Source organism: Taudactylus pleione, unplaced genomic scaffold (assembly GCF_031769625.1).
Source record: "Taudactylus pleione unplaced genomic scaffold, aTauple2 ptg000124l, whole genome shotgun sequence".
Taxonomy (NCBI): domain Eukaryota; kingdom Metazoa; phylum Chordata; class Amphibia; order Anura; family Myobatrachidae; genus Taudactylus; species Taudactylus pleione.
The window spans coordinates 499,975-522,500 of record NW_028284526.1 but is presented as its reverse complement, the minus strand read 5'-3'; the positions used below and the strand labels follow the sequence as shown (position 1 = coordinate 522,500).

The 22,526-nt window shown below is 47.1% G+C and overlaps 1 protein-coding gene across 3 annotated transcripts in view; it reads right to left on the bottom strand.

The window, feature by feature from the left end:
- Positions 1-22,526, bottom strand: part of ARRB1 (arrestin beta 1) — a 344,855-nt gene that overhangs the window by 19,608 nt on the left and 302,721 nt on the right. For all 3 annotated transcript variants that reach the window (XM_088472470.1, XM_088472468.1, XM_088472469.1), the window contains exons 8-11: positions 14,668-14,803; positions 11,657-11,741; positions 10,660-10,732; positions 234-374 (exon numbers count right to left, since the gene is read on the bottom strand). In XM_088472470.1, coding sequence (XP_088328596.1) covers positions 234-374; positions 10,660-10,732; positions 11,657-11,741; positions 14,668-14,803 — 435 coding nt within the window. The remainder of the gene's footprint in view (positions 1-233; positions 375-10,659; positions 10,733-11,656; positions 11,742-14,667; positions 14,804-22,526) is intronic.

The following is a 22,526-nucleotide window of genomic DNA, read 5'->3' as shown; positions in this document are numbered from 1 at the left end:
ATAGATAGATATGAGATAGATAGATATGGGATAGATAGATAGACAGACAGATAGATAGATAGATAGATAGATAGATAGATAGATATGGGATAGATAGACAGACAGACAGATAGACATACAGATAGATAGATGATAGATATTAGATAGATAGATAGATAGATAGATAGATAGACAGATAGATAGAGTGGCAGTGATGTGACATTGTACTGTTTGGCATAGTGTAGATGTCTCACAATGTACTGGATGCCAGGTTGGTGTCCTCATGCTTCAGTTTCCCGTCTAGTGCCAGGCCGCGCTTCTCCCGATTGTTGGCCAGGAAAGGTGTCAGAGTGTAGACCTTACAAAATGTGGAGCTGGGTGCTACAACGTCATTGCTGAAATGACAGAGAAGGAACAGGAGACGTAGAGCATGGTATGCTGACATGCAGTGCAGTACAGGGCTTGTGTGTAATAGTGACTGGCGCTGTACAGGCCTGATGGCCAAATGCTGCTTATACTGACCCTCATCCCCATCACTAACACAACACTGACACCCACACCATTCACAGCTGGGGTAATCCCCGGGTCCAATCATATTATACAGGATCACAGCTGGGGTAATCCTCAGGTCCCATCACATTATACAGGATCACAGCTGGGGTAATCCCCAGGTCCCATCACAATATACAGGATCAAAGCTGGGGTAATCCCCAGATCCCATCACATTATACAGGATCACAGCTGGGGTAATCCCCAGGTCCCATCACATTATACAGGATCACAGCTGGGGTAATCCCTGGGTCCCATCACATTATACAGGATCACAGCTGGGCTCATCCCCGGTCCCATCACATTATACAGGATCACAGCTGGGGTCATCCCCAGGTCCCATCACATTATACAGGATCACAGCTGGGGTCATCCCTGGGTTCCATCACATTATACAGGATCACAGCTGGGCTCATCCCCGGGTCCCATCACAGTATACAGGATCACAGCTGGGGTCATCCCCGGGTCCCATCACATTATACAGGATCACAGCTGGGGTAATCCCCCGGTCCCATCACATTATACAGGATCACAGCTGGGGTAAACCCCCGGTCCCATCACATTATACAGGATCATAGCTGGGGTAATCCCCCGGTCCCATCACATTATACAGGATCACAGCTGGGGTAATCCCCGGGTCCCATCACATTATACAGGATCACAGCTGGGGTAATCCCCGGATCCCATCACATTATACAGGATCACAGCTGGGGTAATCCTCAGATCCCATCACATTATAAAGGATCACAGCTGGAGTAATCTCCGGATCCCATCACATTATACAGGATCACAGCTGGGGTCATCCCCGGGTCCCATCACATTATACAGGATCACAGCTGGGGTAATCCCCGGATCCCATCACATTATACAGGATCACAGCTGGGGTCATCCCCGGGTCCCATCACATTATACAGGATCACAGCTGGGGTCATCCCCGGATCCCATCACATTATACAGGATCACAGCTGGGGTCATCTCCGGATCCCATCACATTATACAAGATCACAGCTGGGGTAATCCCCAGATACAATCACATTATACAGGATCACAGCTGGGGTAATCCCCAGGTCCCATCACATTATACAAGATCACAGCTGGGTTAATCCTCAGATCCCATCACATTATAAAGAATCACAGCTGGGGTAATCCGCGGATCCCATCACATTATAAAGGATCACAGCTGGGGTAATCCCCAGATCCCATAACATTATACAGGATTACAGCTGGGGTAATCCCAGGTCCCATCACATTATACAGGATCACAGCTGGGGTCATCCCCAGGTCCCATCACATTATACAGGATCACAGCTGGGGTAATCCCCAGCTCCCATCACATTATACAGGATCACAGCTGGGGTAATCCCCAGGTCCCATCACATTATACAGGATCACAGCTGGGGTAATCCCCAGATCCCATCACATTATACAGGATCACAGCTGGGGTAATCCCCGGATCCCATCACATTATACAGGATCACAGCTGGGGTAATCCCCAGATCCCATCACATTATAAAGGATCACAGCTGGTGTAATCCCCGGATCCCATCACATTATACAGGATCACAGCTGGGGCAATCCGCAGATCCCATCACATTATAAAGGATCACAGCTGGGGTAATCCCCGGATCCCATCACATTATACAGGATCACAGCTGGGGTAATCCCCAGATCCCATCACATTATACAGGATCACAGCTGGGGTAATTCCCAGGTCCCATCACATTATACAGGATCACAGCTGAGGTAATCCCCAGGTCCCATCACATTATACAGGATCACAGCTGTGGTAATCGCAGATCCCATCACATTATAAAGGATCACAGCTGGGGTAATCCCCAGGTCCCATCACATTATAAAGGATCACAGCTGGGGTAATCCCCAGGTCCCATCACATTATACAGGATCACAGCTGGGGTAATCCCCGGATCCCATCACATTATACAGGATCACAGCTGGGGTCATCTCCGGATCCCATCACATTATACAAGATCACAGCTGGGGTAATCCCCAGATCCCATCACATTATACAGGATCACAGCTGGGGTAATCCCCAGGTCTCATCACATTATACAAGATCACAGCTGGGTTAATCCTCAGATCCCATCACATTATAAAGGATCACAGCTGGGGTAATCCCCAGATCCCATCACATTAAAAAGGATCACAGCTGGGGTAATCCCCAGATCCCATCACATTATACAGGATCACAGCTGGGGTAATCCCCAGGTCCCATCACATTATACAGGATCACAGCTGGGGTAATCCCCAGGTCCCATCACATTATACAGGATCACAGCTGGGGTAATCCCCAGGTCCCATCACATTATACAGGATCACAGCTGGGGTAATCCCCAGGTCCCATCACATTATACAGGATCACAGCTGGGGTAATCCCCAGATCCCATGACATTATACAGGATCACAGCTGGGGTAATCCCCGGATCCCATCACATTATACAGGATCACAGCTGGGTTAATCCGCAGATCCCATCACATTATACAGGATCACAGCTGGGGTCATCCCCTGATCCCATCACATTATACAAGATCACAGCTGGGTTAATCCTCAAATCCCATCACATTATAAAGGATCACAGCTGGGGTAATCCCCGGATCCCATCACATTATAAAGGATCACAGCTGGGGTAATCCCCAGAACCCATCACATTATAAAGGATCACAGCTGGGGTAATCCCCGGATCCCATCACATTATAAACGATCACAGCTGGGGTAATCCCCAGATCCCATCACATTATACAGGATCACAGCTGGGGTAATCCCCAGGTCCCATCACATTATACAAGATCACAGCTGGAATAATCCTCAGATCCCATCACATTATAAAGGATCACAGCTGGGGTAATCCCCGGATCCCATCACATTATAAAGGATCACAGCTGGAGTAATCCTCAAATCCCATCACATTATAAAGGATCACAGCTGGGGTAATCTCCGGATCCCATCACATTATACAGGATCACAGCTGGGGTCATCCCCAGGTCCCATCACATTATACAGGATCACAGCTGGGGTCATCCCCAGGTCCCATCACATTATACAGGATCACAGCTGGGGTAATCCCCAGGTCCCACCACATTATACAGGATCACAGCTCGGGTAATCCCCGGATCCCATCACATTTTACAGGATCACAGCTGGGGTAATCCCCAGATCCCATCACATTATAAAGGATAACAGCTGGGGTAATCCCCGGATCACATCACATTATACAGGATCACAGCTGGGGCAATCCGCAGATCCCATCACATTATAAAGGATCACAGCTGGGGTAATCCCCGGATCCCATCACATTATACAGGATCACAGCTGGGGTAATCCCCAGATCCCATCACATTATAAAGGATCACAGCTGGGGTAATCCCCAGATCCCATCACATTATAAAGGATCACAGCTGCGGTAATTCCCAGGTCTCATCACATTATACAAGATCACAGCTGGGTTAATCCTCAGATCCCATCACATTATAAAGGATCACAGCTGGGGTAATCCCCAGATCCCATCACATTATAAAGGATCACAGCTGGGGTAATCCCCAGATCCCAACACATTATACAGGATCACAGCTGGGGTAATCCCCAGGTCCCATCACATTATACAGGATCACAGCTGGGGTAATCCCCAGGTCCCATCACATTATACAGGATCACAGCTGGGGTAATCCCCAGGTCCCATCACATTATACAGGATCACAGCTGGGGTAATCCCCAAGTCCCATCACATTATACAGGATCACAGCTGGGGTAATCCCCAGATCCCATCACATTATACAGGATCACAGCTGGGGTAATCCCCGGATCCCATCACATTATACAGGATCACAGCTGGGGTAATCCGCAGATCCCATCACATTATACAGGATCACAGCTGGGGTCATCCCCGGATCCCATCACATTATACAAGATCAAAGCTGGGTTAATCCTCAAATCCCATCACATTATAAAGGATCACAGCTGGGGTAATCCCCGGATCCCATCACATTATAAAGGATCACAGCTGGGGTAATCCCCAGATCCCATCACATTGTAAAGGATCACAGCTGGGGTAATCCCCGGATCCCATCACATTATAAACGATCACAGCTGGGGTAATCCCCAGATCCCATCACATTATACAGGATCACAGCTGGGGTAATCCCCAGGTCCCATCACATTATACAAGATCACAGCTGGAATAATCCTCAGATCCCATCACATTATAAAGGATCACAGCTGGGGTAATCCCCGGATCCCATCACATTATAAAGGATCACAGCTGGAGTAATCCTCAAATCCCATCACATTATAAAGGATCACAGCTGGGGTAATCTCCGGATCCCATCACATTATACAGGATCACAGCTGGGGTCATCCCCAGGTCCCATCACTGTATACAGGATCACAGCTGGGGTAATCCCCAGGTCCCATCACATTATACAGGATCACAGCTGGGGTAATCCCCGGATCCCATCACATTATACAGGATCACAGCTGGGTTAATCCGCAGATCCCATCACATTATACAGGATCACAGCTGGGGTCATCCCCTGATCCCATCACATTATACAAGATCACAGCTGGGTTAATCCTCAAATCCCATCACATTATAAAGGATCACAGCTGGGGTAATCCCCGGATCCCATCACATTATAAAGGATCACAGCTGGGGTAATCCCCAGAACCCATCACATTATAAAGGATCACAGCTGGGGTAATCCCCGGATCCCATCACATTATAAACGATCACAGCTGGGGTAATCCCCAGATCCCATCACATTATACAGGATCACAGCTGGGGTAATCCCCAGGTCCCATCACATTATACAAGATCACAGCTGGAATAATCCTCAGATCCCATCACATTATAAAGGATCACAGCTGGGGTAATCCCCGGATCCCATCACATTATAAAGGATCACAGCTGGAGTAATCCTCAAATCCCATCACATTATAAAGGATCACAGCTGGGGTAATCTCCGGATCCCATCACATTATACAGGATCACAGCTGGGGTCATCCCCAGGTCCCATCACATTATACAGGATCACAGCTGGGGTCATCCCCAGGTCCCATCACATTATACAGGATCACAGCTGGGGTAATCCCCAGGTCCCACCACATTATACAGGATCACAGCTGGGGTAATCCCCGGATCCCATCACATTTTACAGGATCACAGCTGGGGTAATCCCCAGATCCCATCACATTATAAAGGATAACAGCTGGGGTAATCCCCGGATCACATCACATTATACAGGATCACAGCTGGGGCAATCCGCAGATCCCATCACATTATAAAGGATCACAGCTGGGGTAATCCCCGGATCCCATCACATTATACAGGATCACAGCTGGGGTAATCCCCAGATCCCATCACATTATAAAGGATCACAGCTGGGGTAATCCCCAGATCCCATCACATTATAAAGGATCACAGCTGCGGTAATTCCCAGGTCTCATCACATTATACAAGATCACAGCTGGGTTAATCCTCAGATCCCATCACATTATAAAGGATCACAGCTGGGGTAATCCCCAGATCCCATCACATTATAAAGGATCACAGCTGGGGTAATCCCCAGATCCCAACACATTATACAGGATCACAGCTGGGGTAATCCCCAGGTCCCATCACATTATACAGGATCACAGCTGGGGTAATCCCCAGGTCCCATCACATTATACAGGATCACAGCTGGGGTAATCCCCAGGTCCCATCACATTATACAGGATCACAGCTGGGGTAATCCCCAAGTCCCATCACATTATACAGGATCACAGCTGGGGTAATCCCCAGATCCCATCACATTATACAGGATCACAGCTGGGGTAATCCCCGGATCCCATCACATTATACAGGATCACATCTGGGGTAATCCGCAGATCCCATCACATTATACAGGATCACAGCTGGGGTCATCCCCGGATCCCATCACATTATACAAGATCAAAGCTGGGTTAATCCTCAAATCCCATCACATTATAAAGGATCACAGCTGGGGTAATCCCCGGATCCCATCACATTATAAAGGATCACAGCTGGGGTAATCCCCAGATCCCATCACATTGTAAAGGATCACAGCTGGGGTAATCCCCGGATCCCATCACATTATAAACGATCACAGCTGGGGTAATCCCCAGATCCCATCACATTATACAGGATCACAGCTGGGGTAATCCCCAGGTCCCATCACATTATACAAGATCACAGCTGGAATAATCCTCAGATCCCATCACATTATAAAGGATCACAGCTGGGGTAATCCCCGGATCCCATCACATTATAAAGGATCACAGCTGGAGTAATCCTCAAATCCCATCACATTATAAAGGATCACAGCTGGGGTAATCTCCGGATCCCATCACATTATACAGGATCACAGCTGGGGTCATCCCCAGGTCCCATCACTGTATACAGGATCACAGCTGGGGTAATCCCCAGGTCCCATCACATTATACAGGATCACAGCTGGGGTAATCCCCAGGTCCCATCACATTATACAGGATCACAGCTGGGGTAATCCCCAGATCCCATCACATTATACAGGATCACAGCTGGGGTAATCCCCGGATCCCATCACATTATACAGGATCACAGCTGGGGTAATCCCCAGATCCCATCACATTATAAAGGATAACAGCTGGGGTAATCCCCGGATCACATCACATTATACAGGATCACAGCTGGGGCAATCCGCAGATCCCATCACATTATAAAGGATCACAGCTGGGGTAATCCCCGGATCCCATCACATTATACAGGATCACAGCTGGAGTAATCCCCAGATCCCATCACATTATACAGGATCAAAGCTGGGGTAATCCGCAGATCCCATCACATTATAAAGGACCACAGCTGGGTTAATCCCCAGATCCCATCACATTATACAGGATCACAGCTGGGGTAATCCCCAGATCCCATCACATTATAAAGGATCACAGCTGGGGTAATTCCCAGGTCCCATCACATTATACAGGATCACAGCTGGGGTAATCCCCTGATCCCATCACATTATAAAGGATCACAGCTGGGGTAATCGCCAGATCCCATCACATTATAAAGGATCACAGCTGGGATAATCCCCAGGTCCCATCACATTATATAGGATCACAGCTGGGGTAATCCCCGGGTCCCATCACATTATACAGGATCACAGCTGGGGTAATCCCTGGATCCCATCACATTATACAGGATCACAGCTGGGGTAATCCCCGGATCCCATCACATTATACAGGATCACAGCTGGGGTAATCCCCAGATCCCATCACATTATAAAGGATAACAGCAGGGGTAATCCCCGGATCACATCACATTATACAAGATCACAGCTGGGTTAATCCTCAGATCCCATCACATTATAAAGGATCACAGCTGGGGTAATCCCCAGATCCCATCACATTATAAAGGATCACAGCTGGGGTAATCCCCAGATCCCAACACATTATACAGGATCACAGCTGGGGTAATCCCCAGGTCCCATCACATTATACAGGATCACAGCTGGGGTAATCCACAGGTCCCATCACATTATACAGGATCACAGCTGGGGTAATCCCCAGGTCCCATCACATTATACAGGATCACAGCTGGAGTAATCCCCAAGTCCCATCACATTATACAGGATCACAGCTGGGGTAATCCCCAGATCCCATCACATTATACAGGATCACAGCTGGGGTAATCCCCGGATCCCATCACATTATACAGGATCACAGCTGGGGTAATCCGCAGATCCCATCACATTATACAGGATCACAGCTGGGGTCATCCCCGGATCCCATCACATTATACAAGATCAAAGCTGGGTTAATCCTCAAATCCCATCACATTATAAAGGATCACAGCTGGGGTAATCCCCGGATCCCATCACATTATAAAGGATCACAGCTGGGGTAATCCCCAGATCCCATCACATTGTAAAGGATCACAGCTGGGGTAATCCCCGGATCCCATCACATTATAAACGATCACAGCTGGGGTAATCCCCAGATCCCATCACATTATACAGGATCACAGCTGGGGTAATCCCCAGGTCCCATCACATTATACAAGATCACAGCTGGAATAATCCTCAGATCCCATCACATTATAAAGGATCACAGCTGGGGTAATCCCCGGATCCCATCACATTATAAAGGATCACAGCTGGAGTAATCCTCAAATCCCATCACATTATAAAGGATCACAGCTGGGGTAATCTCCGGATCCCATCACATTATACAGGATCACAGCTGGGGTCATCCCCAGGTCCCATCACATTATACAGGATCACAGCTGGGGTAATCCCCAGGTCCCATCACATTATACAGGATCACAGCTGGGGTAATCCCCAGGTCCCATCACATTATACAGGATCACAGCTGTGGTAATCCCCAGATCCCATCACATTATACAGGATCACAGCTGGGGTAATCCCCGGATCCCATCACATTATACAGGATCACAGCTGGGGTAATCCCCAGATCCCATCACATTATAAAGGATAACAGCTGGGGTAATCCCCGGATCACATCACATTATACAGGATCACAGCTGGGGCAATCCGCAGATCCCATCACATTATAAAGGATCACAGCTGGGGTAATCCCCGGATCCCATCACATTATACAGGATCACAGCTGGAGTAATCCCCAGATCCCATCACATTATACAGGATCAAAGCTGGGGTAATCCGCAGATCCCATCACATTATAAAGGACCACAGCTGGGTTAATCCCCAGATCCCATCACATTATACAGGATCACAGCTGGGGTAATCCCCAGATCTCATCACATTATAAAGGATCACAGCTGGGGTAATTCCCAGGTCCCATTACATTATACAGGATCACAGCTGGGGTAATCCCCTGATCCCATCACATTATAAAGGATCACAGCTGGGGTAATCGCCAGATCCCATCACATTATAAAGGATCACAGCTGGGGTAATCCCCAGGTCCCATCACATTATATAGGATCACAGCTGGGGTAATCCCCGGGTCCCATCACATTATACAGGATCACAGCTGGGGTAATCCCTGGATCCCATCACATTATACAGGATCACAGCTGGGGTAATCCCCGGATCCCATCACATTATACAGGATCACAGCTGGGGTAATCCCCAGATCCCATCACATTATAAAGGATAACAGCTGGGGTAATCCCCGGATCACATCACATTATACAGGATCACAGCTGGGGCAATCCGCAGATCCCATCACATTATAAAGGATCACAGCTGGGGTTATCCCCGGATCCCATCACATTATACAGGATCACAGCTGGGGTAATCCCCAGATCCCATCTCATTATACAGGATCACAGCTGGGGTAATCTGCAGATCCCATCACATTATAAAGGATCACAGCTGGGTTAATCCCCAGATCCCATCACATTATACAGGATCACAGCTGGGGTAATCCCCAGATCCCATCACATTATAAAGGATCACAGCTGGGGTAATTCCCAGGTCCCATCACATTATACAGGATCACAGCTGGGGTAATCCCCAGATCCCATCACATTATAAAGGATCACAGCTGGGATAATCCCCAGATCCCATCACATTATAAAGGATCACAGCTGGGGTAATCCCCGGGTCCCATCACATTATACAGGATCACAGCTGGGGTAATCCCTGGATCCCATCACATTATACAGGATCACAGCTGGGGTAATCCCCAGGTCCCATCACATTATACAGGATCACAGCTGGGGTCATCCCCAGATCCCATCACATTATAAAGGATCACAGCTGGGGTAATCCCCAGATCCCATCACATTATAAAGGATCACAGCTGGGGTAATCCCCAGGTCCTATCACATTATATAGGATCACAGCTGGGGTAATCCCCGGGTCCCATCACATTATACAGGATCACAGCTGGGGTAAGCCCTGGATCCCATCACATTATACAGGATCACAGCTGGGGTAATCCCCAGGTCCCATCACATTATACAGGATCACAGCTGGGGTAATCCGCAGATCCCATCACATTATAAAGGATCACAGCTGGGGTAATCCCCAGGTCCCATCACATTATACAGGATCACAGCTGGGGTAATCCCTGGATCCCATCACATTATACAGGATCACAGCTGGGGTAATCCCCAGGTCCCATCACATTATAAAGGATCACAGCGGACTCACTCTGCTTCCTCCACTGCGACGGGGCACTTGTACTGGGCGGTGTTGAAGAGACAGATGTCGGCGTACTGGCGCACTGCAATGACAGCAATGGGAGGATGCATCATTGTACAAATGTAAAAGTCATATATTTAAAGTGCTGACAATTTACAGACAAAACCAACCTGGGCAGGAGACTAGCAATTAAATGATAATAACAGTGACTGTAGGCAGGGCACAGGGGGCACCTAAAGCACTGAGGGCCTGATTCAGAGCCGCTCGTAAGCGGCCGCTCGTTCGCTCCGAGCGATGTTCGCACATCTGCGCATGCGTATGGGTCGTAATGCGCATGCGCCAACCAGTCAGTGCGGTCAGAAATCGTGTGTTGGCAAAATAGCGAGTGCCTGCTAATTTGAGTGACAGGAGGAGGCGTATGTGGGTGGTAACAGGGGAAGGTGCTTGAAAATGGGGAGTGGAGATCCGAACGCAGGCGTGCTTAAAGGTCAAAACGGGCATTTTATGGGTGTGCATAATTAACAAAGCAGCGTCATCGACCACGTCACTTGGTTGTCTTTTAGCCTGAACTATTCGCATGATTGTGGTAGGAAAATGCTGCCACAAGCACTGTAAGCAGTTCATACGCCTTTCGATGTACTCGATTAATCTAATAAATAGCGGAGATGACGTAGGATGCGAGCGGCCAAGGGGCGTCTTTACAAAATAGTGAGCGCATGTTTCGTTTGCTCGTTCAGACATAGAGGCGTCAACAGACCGCAAAGAGCGAGCGCTTAATTTAGATAACCAGCCCCTTTTTCTGAACGAGCGTTCGCAAATAGCGTCCGGCTCTGAATCAGGCCCTGAATGAGAGTAATGCCATCCAATCATTTTTCTTAATTACACCGATGGTTACTAAACACTGGACGCCAGCATGTAACTCTAACAGCTGCTGCTCCTCCCTAGTGGCAATGGGCGGGGACTGTGCTTTTATTACATAAAGCATATAGGAGGAGAAATGACCTACCTGAGATTTTAATCTTCTTCACCGTCTTGTTTGTGTTGTTGGTAACATGTACATTAACATTAATGGGCTCACCGTGATAATAGATCTGCAGAAAAACAACATGGGTGTTTATTGGGCTGTTTTCTCTTGTGCTATAACTTCCGTTATACAGTATACTACCTCCACCGAGTGCGCTACCATTGTGCAATGCATGTACTACTCAGCATGTCCTGCAGAGGGCGCTACCATTGTGCAATGCATGTGCTACTCAGCATGTCCTGCAGAGGGCGCTACCATTGTGCAATGCATGTGCTACTCAGCATGTCCCGCAGAGGGCGCTATGCTCAAATCATTCACATCGTTATCTACCGTATAAACCAGACAGTGATAATAACACAGCTGTATTCACTTTATATTGCACCATAGCGGGATGTAGCTATGACCCCGGTACTCAGAATCCCAATGCCGGAATCCCGACCAACCAGCATCCCAACAGTAATTAGGGTTAGGGGGAGGGATATGGTCTAGGGTTAGGCACTAGGCGGAGGGTTTGGGTTAGGCTGCGGGAGGGAGGTTTAGGGGCAGGTTTGGGCAATAAGCGGTCCTCCAACTGTTGTTGAACTACAAATCCCAGAATGCATTGCAACATTTTTAGCATGGCCTGCCCACCCCTAGGTTAGGGTAAGGAAACATACCTGCAGGCGTCGGGATTCTCACTGTCCCGTACCCAACCCCACCATGACATAGCAAGTGAAATGTAAATGCACAATAAGTATCACACCTGTGTCAGGCAGCACTAGGCAGGGGACATGAGGAGTGTTGGGCAGCTAAGCCTATAGGCCTTTATGTTATATTACCCTGCTCATAAATATATCCTGTCCTGCCAAAAGTAACTGTACGTGAATATGTTCCCAAACTTCCGTCAGGTTTTTAGGAAATCCATGTTTGAGTCCAGACGGTTAAATCAAATTGACCGAGGGACTAATTAAGTGATCTGTGCTCAAGCACGGATATCCTTAAAACCTGGGGGTATATTTACTAAAGGTCGATTTTATTCGATTTAAAATCGTGTTTTTTGGGGCTAAACCGCACACCTAAAAAAAAAAAAAAAATTAATCGATTGTTGATCAAAAGATCAAAAAGATCAAAGTCAATTAAAATGGTCCTTAAGTAAATATACCCCTGGACTGTATTGATGGAGTTTGGGAACCATTGCCTCCTAAATTCTGTGACACCCCTGCCATTGAGTTTTGTGACCTCTATATAATAATGTGCTACAGTCTGTCTTGAGGCCGCCCCATCCCCCCACTCTAGTATGTATTGTATGACAGGGCCAAAACCTACCAGATGAAAGTGTTAGTACACACGTCTGTGTAGGCTCTCTCCGGCTACGCTGGTTTCTTCCCACACACTAATGCGTTAGGGAATATCAATGAATAGATCCAATGGGGCATAGTGATTAAATATTCCCTGAGACACACTGTGTAATATATAGGCACTATATAAATGTCAAGAGATAAATATTATCAATAAATCTTTGGAAGCATTGGGAAAACTACAAGCTCTGCCATTTGGCCACTAGAGGGCGAGCAAGGTGTATACAACATTTGTGTAGGGTCTCTTCCATGACAACACAATTCAGTAAGTGTGTATACTGGCCCTGATTCAGAGCCGGACGCTCTGAAAGAGCGCTCGCTCTGAATCAGGGCGTTTTTTGTTTATTTTTGGAGCGCTCGCTAGCTGTGGGTGACCACAGCTATAGCGGGCAGCCATGATGATGGTCGCGATGGTCAAGACCATCGCAACCAGCGGGCTTGCGACGAGACCCTTGTGGTAGGGTCTCGTTCATCGCAAGCCCCAGAGAGCTTTCCGCTCTAACAGAGCCGGAAGCTCTCCACTGACATCACTCGTGATGTCAGTGGGGCCGGCCCCAAATGGCAAGCGTTCCCTCGGGAACGCCTCCATTTGGGCAGCCACCCCCCCCCCCGGCCCGCCCACCAAAGGGGGCGAGCTGTCACTCAACATCGACAGCTCGCCCCCTTTGGTGCGAGACCCGTAGCGACGGATTGCCCGTCGCTAGCTGGGTCTCGCGCATGCACACAACGGAGCCGGCTCTGCCGTGCGCATGCACTGTGGGCCACCATCGACCCGGTTGCGAGCGCTCAGCGCTTGCGACCGGGTCTGAATCAGGCCCACTGTGAGTAGATTACATCTTCTAGATAATGTAATATAGTGATAGGAGTCAGTGTTTCCCGTTTCTAGGCTACAGCGTGTTATGTGGTCATGGCAGTGATTGCCCCTTGGGGGAGCTGAGTGAGGGAAGCACACATACGATTTATCTTTATAATGAAGATCATAGATTGTATGCAGGCGGGAGCTGGATGGGAGAGAGATATATGAGGTATGCTGTTTGCTAAATTATTTGCGCTGCGATTACCAGGAGGTGTGAGATTAGTGCATACAGAGGTGTCTCCAGCTCATGTGACAGGAAAGGATTAATTTCTGATAAATTCGTTATTATCCTGGATGAAGAAACCCTCCCTACCACCTGTCACCCAATGAGAATACAATAAATAGACAGTGGCCTAGAGTGGTTGGCGACGCCTTCCTTCTGGACTGCGTCAACTGCTGCAGGCGTCACATCCGCGTCCCCGAGAATGGTTGTGTCACAGCCCTTTCTGTTTACGATGGTAAAGTGCGGCCGCCTCGGTCGTACTGTACAATCGCTGGCGTAGGTCAACATTTGAATCCTTTCCCATGTAAGGTGCAGAATAGCCAATACTAGCTATATGGCCCAGATTTGTGAAAGGCCACAATGCCGTGGCAGAGTTATAGGGGTGCCAGGGTACCCCTTCTTTCATTGTGTTAGCCATTAAGGATCATGAGAAGACTCAGGGATAATGTGTGATTAGTAGAATACACATACAGTAGGTTTATTTAGCAGAATATGAGCATGGAGGACATTGAGGGAGCTCCACGGCGCTGCAGCATCCTGAGGGTGTCAAAAATGTTTTAAAAACAAGCTACAGTACCTCTTTGTCTAGAGATGCCTCCAGGTGCAGCGGCTTATCGGACATAAGGAACTGCCGGGTGGTCTCCGCCATCGGCTGCGGGCCTGGCCTCTCTGGGGCATATTGTACTTTTCTGATGACTAAACGCACAGAGTTCCTAGGGGAAACAAGATAAATGTGTCAGAATATAGGGGGGAAGCTGCGGAGCCTGTAGCAGAACTTTATAAGCCCCCCGCGGAAGTAACCACCGCAGGCTATATTTTGTGCGGGAATGGGGGTACACAAGGCAAAGGTGATATCAATGAATAAATGTTTCTCTGGCATAAAATGTCAGGACAGGGCTAGTCAGGGTTCAGCCATAGAGACCCCAAAATTACATCTGTGTATTCAGTTTTCTGCAGCACTAAACAACTTAGAGGTCTATGTACTAAGACTTGGGGCCCAATGTAATAGGGTGAACGTTTAGAAAATGTGAGAGCCAGTGTAACAGAGTCTGAGAACATGCAAACTCTCATGTTTTTAGACTCATAGGGGTAAATTTACTAAGATGGGAGTTCTGTTAAGAAGTGATGTTGCCCATAGCAACCAATCAGATTCCAGATATTATCTTCTAGAAGGTGCTAGGTAAATGAGAAGTAGAATCTGATTGGTTGCTATGGGCAATATCACTTCTTAAATAGAACTCCCATCTTAGTAAATTTACCCCATAGACTCTCACGATTTAAACTCTCAACCAGATGATTTCCCATTTAGAAAATACAACTCAACCAATATAATAATGTGAGCGGTTACTGCTAAACTCTCACATTTTCTAAACTCTCGCCCTATTACATTTGGCCCTTGGAGAGAGATAAAGTGGGCAGAGATAAAGTACCAAGCAATCAGCTCCTGTCACTTTACAGGCTGTATTTGAAAAATTACAGGAGACGATTGGTTGGTACTTTATATCTTTCCAAGGATTAGTACATAGAACCCTTAGTGACTGGCACCAGGTGAGATTTTACTTTTAATGTTCAACATTAGTCACAAATACATAAAAAACAAATCTTTTCTCATCATTTAGAGGCGGTTGTTTGAAGAATGTGGGCAATTCATTTATTACCACTTGGCAGATAAAGGTAGATGAAAATAGATTTATTAATTTTTTTTATTTTAATTAAAGTGATGAATGAGGTTACTGAGGGGCCAATCTATGAAGATTTATTTGGAAACTATTTTTTTTTTTTACATTTATATCCATTTTAATTGTAATGGGCAGGGGTCTTACAGTAGGGACCCTTACCCAGTACGCTGGGACCACTGCGGTGGCAAAGTTGCTATTGCTGTGAAATACTCCCTGCCCCCGCGGTGCAGGAAGGGCACATTCAGGCTAGCCTTGGCAGAGGGCGGCATAGAGCTTTTCATGCAGCCTACGGGGGGGATCCAGCCCTGCACTGACCATCCTGGGGCTAGCTTCTGTTATAGCAGGGGGTCCGCACACCTGAAATCTCCCTGTTATACGGGACCTCACATACTGTAGTGCGCTGTAACAAAATCATGCAGAAAAGCAAAATATTCCGCAGAACAGTCCTGAAAACGTTGCTCACAGATATACTTCCCCTTTCTACAGATATTAAGAAATAAGCATCGGAGCCAGTATTTGCAATGGGATTATGTATTCTACAGCTCAGTCAATATAAGGATTGTTCCTCTTTTTCCAACAGCAGAGCCAAGGGGTATTGCAACACTGAGGGCTGTTATGCAACTTACACAACACGTGTAATAAACCAATGTAAACATTCTCCCTCGCCTTACATGGTGTCAGTGTGTACGTACATACGTGTCATGTGATTATTACCTGCTACCAAACCATCTCCGTGTTACTTCAGATAGAAAGAACCACACGAGGAAGAATTCACCTTATAATATATATACTATACGGAATATAGATATGTATATGTAATAAAATAGCATATCCCCATCTTTTCTATTCACCTTACTAAATTCTGCATAATGGCCTTGATTCAGAGACGGACGCTCTGACCAGAGCGCTCGCTCTGAATCAGGGCCCACCTCCATTAAAATGGAGCGTCCTCCTGGACGCTCGTATAGCTGTAGGTCACCACCCACAGCATATACGAGCGTCTGACTTGCGAGTGAAACCCTGTGGTTGGGTTTCACAACCGCAAGGCCAGGAGTGATTTTGGCTCTATCAGAGCCAAAATCACTCCCACTGACATCACTAGTGATGTCAGTAGGCCCGGCTTCAGACGGTAGGCGTTCCCATAGGACCGCCTCTGTCTGGCAGGCACGCCCCCGGAACGCCCACCAATCAACATCGACAGCACGCCCCCCTTGGTGCGAGACCCGGAGCAATGGAAAGTCCTTCGCTCGCCGGGTCTCGCGCATGCGCACGACGGAGCTCCCTCCGTCGTGCGCATGCGCAGTGGGGACCATCGACCCACTTGTGAGCGTACTGCCGCTCGCGAGTGGGTCTGAATGACCCCCAATGTTCCAAACAGGTGATTTCTCCTTCTTGACCAGATCGTGTTTGTGAGTCATTTACCTTTTACCTGCTAACGTTCTACAAGTGGAACATGGGATTTGTGAAGCTGTAACTGTTGGAATATTTGTGTAAGACACTGAACATATGAAATACGTCTGGTAAGAGTCTTGTTGTCACATATAGTGAAGTACTATTGCGTAATGTTGTGTCATTATCAATCGGCTGTTTGTTGAAATGTTTTAAAATATGTGCAAATAGCAGAGTCTACTTTTAGGGCCTGATTCAGACCCGGTCGCAAGCACTGAGCACTCGCAACCGGGTCGATGGGGGCCCAGAGTGCATACGCACGACGGAGCCGGCTCCGTCGTGCGCATGCACGAGACCCGGATAGCGATGGGCAATCCGTCGCTCCGAGTCTCGTACCAAAGGGGGCGTGCTGTCGATGTTGAGTGACAGCACGCCCCCTTAGTTGGGCGCGCCAGGGGCGTGGCTGGCCAGATGGAGGCGTTCCCATGGGAACGCCTAACGTCTGGGGCCGGCTCCATTGACATTACAAGTGATGTCAGTGGCTCTCTGGGGCTTGCGGCAACGAGACCCTACCACAAGGGTCTCGTCACAAGCCCGATGGTCGCGATGGTCTTGACCATCGCGACCATCTTCCTGGCCGCTCGCTATAGCTGTGGGTGGTCACCCACAGCTATGCGAGCGGCCAGGAGGCCGGTCTAAAAAAACCAGAGGGCGGGCCCTGATTCAGAGTGAGCGTTCTGTCAGAGCGTCCGGCTCTGAATCAGGCCCTTAGTTCCAACTTTACAAGTGGAATTCAGATTGGTGTCCCATGCTTGTGTCACTGATATTGTGTAGTGCTTGTCAGGCATTTGTGTGTATAAAACATTCTGTTATCTTAGTAGTATTCCGCCTGTGTATATTTGAATGTCCCACGTGTGTATAACGTTGGCAGTTCAGAGTTCTAAACGTTTTTTGTTCTATTTTGTAGGAGTTTGTTCATTTCAGTTCTGCTTGGAGACCTGCAGGAGGCTGTAAGGGAGGCCGGGGCCATTTACATTTTCATTATGAAGTTACCACGGTTGCCATGATAATTGGACAAGGTTTGCACAACATTTTTGACCCTGATTAGTCAGCAGCAGCAGCGCCCTCATGGAGTGTATTATGTGCTGCTTTTTGGGTTTACATTTTGCAATTTGAGTTTGTGCCGCGTCCTTGTCGCATCAAAATAAAAAAGTGCACAATCACGCAAATGTCGTTCATACCACCAACAAGCGGAGCGTATGTCTATCTTCCATGCTATTTCACCTAGCAGACGGAAATGCTGCTTAGAACCTTAGAATCCATCTAAATTCACTATATTAAACTATCGCAGCAATCTGACGAGTGGTTCATGTGAATTATGGAAATGGGATTTGACAACTACAAATGGGATGCGTTCAGCATCCCGGCGGTCAGGATGCCAACACTTACATTACCGGCGCCAAAATCCCGACGCCGGTCACAATCCAGCTGCCGGCCCATCAAAATCTCTGCAGCCGGCATGCCGCAGGTAAGGAGCGGGGTTGGTGGAAGGGATAGATTTAGGGGTTGGCGTTAGGCACTAGGGGGAGGGTTAGGCACTAAGGGGGGGGATTAGGTTTAGGGTGCGGGGAGGGGGAGGTTAGGCTCAAGCACTAGGGTGGGGAGGTTAGGGTGCGGAGAGGGGGAGGTTAGGCTCAGGCACTAGGGTGGGGAGGTTAGGGGTAGGCACCAAAGAGTGAGGGTTAGGGTAAGGAGAGGGGTGCTATGTAAACCCTATCGGATCCTGACTGCCGGCATTTCATACCCAACCCCTACAAACAAGGCCTGTCGGAGGGAGTGAGGATTCAGGCATGTAGATCAGGGGGGCTCAACATGCGGCTCTGTAGCACTTGTGCACCCACCTATCCCAGCATGCCCTGCCACCGTGTTGCTGTTAGAGAATGGTAAAATTGTGGCAGGGCATGCTGGGATATGTAGTTGTAGGACCTCATGTTGAGCACCCCTGGGTTAGATGAACGTAGGAAGCCATGAAATCATGGAATACACCAACTGTTAGGTACAGTAACAAACAATTTGTACTTTATTCCAGGTCAGCGACATTTATTCCAGGTCAGCGACATTTATTCCAGGTCAGAGACATTTTTTCCAGGTCAGCGACGTTTATTCCAGGTCAGAGACATTTATTCCAGGTCAGCGACGTTTATTCCAGGTCAGAGACGTTTATTCCTGGTCAGCGACATTTATTCCAGGTCAGAGACATTTATTCCAGGTCAGCGACATTTATTCCAGGTCAGAGACATTTATTCCAGGTCAGCGACATTTATTCCAGGTCAGAGACATTTATTCCAGGTCAGCGACATTTATTCCAGGTCAGAGACATTTATTCCAGGTCAGCGACATTTATTCCAGGTCAGCGACATTTATTCCAGGTCAGCGACGTTTATTCCAGGTCAGCGACATTTATTCCAGGTCAGAGACGTTTATTCCAGGTCAGAGACATTTATTCCAGGTCAGCGACATTTATTCCAGGTCAGAGACATTTTTTCCAGGTCAGCGACGTTTATTCCAGGTCAGAGACATTTATTCCAGGTCAGCAACGTTTATTCCAGGTCAGAGACGTTTATTCCTGGTCAGCGACATTTATTCCAGGTCAGAGACATTTATTCCAGGTCAGCGACATTTATTCCAGGTCAGAGACGTTTATTCCAGGTCAGCGACATTTATTCCAGGTCAGAGACATTTATTCCAGGTCAGCGACATTTATTCCAGGTCAGAGACGTTTATTCCAGGTCAGCGACATTTATTCCAGGTCAGAGACATTTATTCCAGGTCAGAGACATTTATTCCAGGTCAGAGACGTTTATTCCAGGTCAGCGACGTTTATTCCAGGTCAGAGACGTTTATTCCAGGTCAGCGACATTTATTCCAGGTCAGAGACATTTATTCCAGGTCAGCGACATTTATTCCAGGTCCGCGACATTTATTCCAGGTCAGCGACATTTATTCCAGGTCAGCGACGTTTATTCCAGGTCAGAGACATTTATTCCAGGTCAACGACATTTATTCCAGGTCAGCGACATTTATTCCAGGTCAGCGACATTTACTCCAGGTCAGCGACATTTAGACAATAATGAATGTAAATAAAATGAATAGGAAAGGTTCTAAGTCTTTATTTTCAGGCCTCCCATGTAAGTTGGAGAAAGATAAAGTGGATGGAGACTCAGTACCAACCAATCAGCTTCCAGCTGTCACTTTACAGGATGTGTTTGAAAATCTCTCTCATGATTAATAGATTCTGGAAATGAAGGAAACGTTACCAGTGTTTTTTGAGAGAAACAGAAAAGTTTTCTTGGTGACTTTAAATTCTTTCCACCACGCGCATTTCCCAGTGTGCGCAAATTAGGGACTGAGAAGAATCTCCCTAAACTGCGCCAGTCAGAGAATCAGAAAAACAGAATATGACGGCAGATAGCAGCTGTACTGGTTTGTTCTTTAGTATGACCCCTAAGGTCTCCATACCAAAAATCTATACAGTCTATAAACTATACTCAGATGTAACTCTAGCATTACTCCATACTCGCCTACATGTCAGGGAGAGTGTAAAAGCAGCACCTATGAGCACGGCAGTAATGTGGGCGTGTCCTCCTACATCTGAGAGGCGTGTCCTACATGTGATGGGCGTGTACTTCTACATCTGAGAGGCGTGTCCTCCTACATCTGAGAGGCGTCATAATACTGACTTACATCCAAATGTATATGAGCCCCAAAGCAGTTAGTAAGATCTACTGTTGATGAAAACACGCTGATACTTTTTAGAAAATACATGTAGCCATAGGGATCATTGTGCCTTATACCCAATGCAGAGACATTATACTAATCATCCTATTTGACTATATATATACAGTCAGGTGCATAAATATTGGGACATCGACAGAATTTTCATATTTTGGCCTCTATTCACCACCACAATGGCTTTGAAATGAAACAAACAAGATGTGCTTTAACTGCAGACTTTCAGATTTAATTTGAGGGTAATTACATCCAAATCAGGTGAACGGTGTAGGAATTACAACGGTTTCTATATGTGCCTCCCACTTTTTAAGGGGCCAAAAGTAATGGGACTATCAACTCAAAAGCTATTTCATGGACAGGTGTGGGCTATTCCCTCTTTATTTCATTATCAATTAAGCAGGTAAAAGGTCTGGAGTTGATTCTAGGTGTGACATTTGCATTTGGAATCAGTTGCTGTCGAATCTCAATATGAGATCCAAAGAGCTGTCACTATCAGTGAAGCAAGCCATCATTAGGCTGAAAAATCAAAACAAACCCATCAGAGAGATAGCAAAAACATTAGGTGTGGCCAAATCAACTGTTTAGAACATTCTTAAAAAGAAAGAACGCACCGGAGAGCTCAGCAACACCAAAAGACCCGGAAGACCATGGAAAACCCCTTCACAACAGTTGGCCAAATCAAGAACACTCTCCAGGAGGTAGGTGTATATGTGTCAAAGTCAACAATCAAGAGAAGACTTCACTAGAGTGAATATAGAGGGTTCACCACAAGATGTAAACCATTGGTGAGCCTCAAAAACAGGAAGACCAGATTAGAGTTTGCCAAACAACATCTAAAAAAGCCATTACAGTTCTGGAACAACATCCTATGGACAGATGAGACAAAGATCAACTTGTACCAGAGTCATGGGAAGAGAAGAGTATGGAGAAGGAAAGGAACTGCTCATGATCCAAAACATACCACCTCATCAGTGAAGCATGGTGGTGGTAGTGTCATGGCGTGGGCATGTATGGCTGCCAATGGAACTGGTTCCCTTGTATTTATTGATGATGTGATTGCTGACAAAAGCAACAGAATGAATTCTGAAGTGTTTCGGGCAATATTATATGCTCATATTCAGTCAAATGCTTCAGAACTCATTGGACGGCGCTTCACAGTGCAGATGGACAATGACCCGAAGCATACTGCAAAAGCAACCAAAGAGTTTTTTAAGGCTAAAAAGTGGAATGTTATGCAATGGCCAAGTCAATCCCCTGACCTGAATCCGATTGAGCATGCATTTCACTTGATGAAGACAAAACTGAAGGGAAAATGGCCCAAGAACAAGCAGGAACTGAAGACATTTGCAGTAGAGGCCTGGCAGAGCATCACCAGGGATGAAACCCAGCGTCTGGTGATGTCTATGCGTTCCAGACTTCAGGCTGTAATTGCCTGCAAAGGATTTGCAACAAAGTATTAAAAAGTGAAAGTTAGATTTAGGATTGTTTAGTTTGTCCCATTACTTTTGGCCCCTTAAAAAGTGGGAGGCACATATAGAAACCGTTGTAATTCCTACACCGTTCACCTGATTTGGAT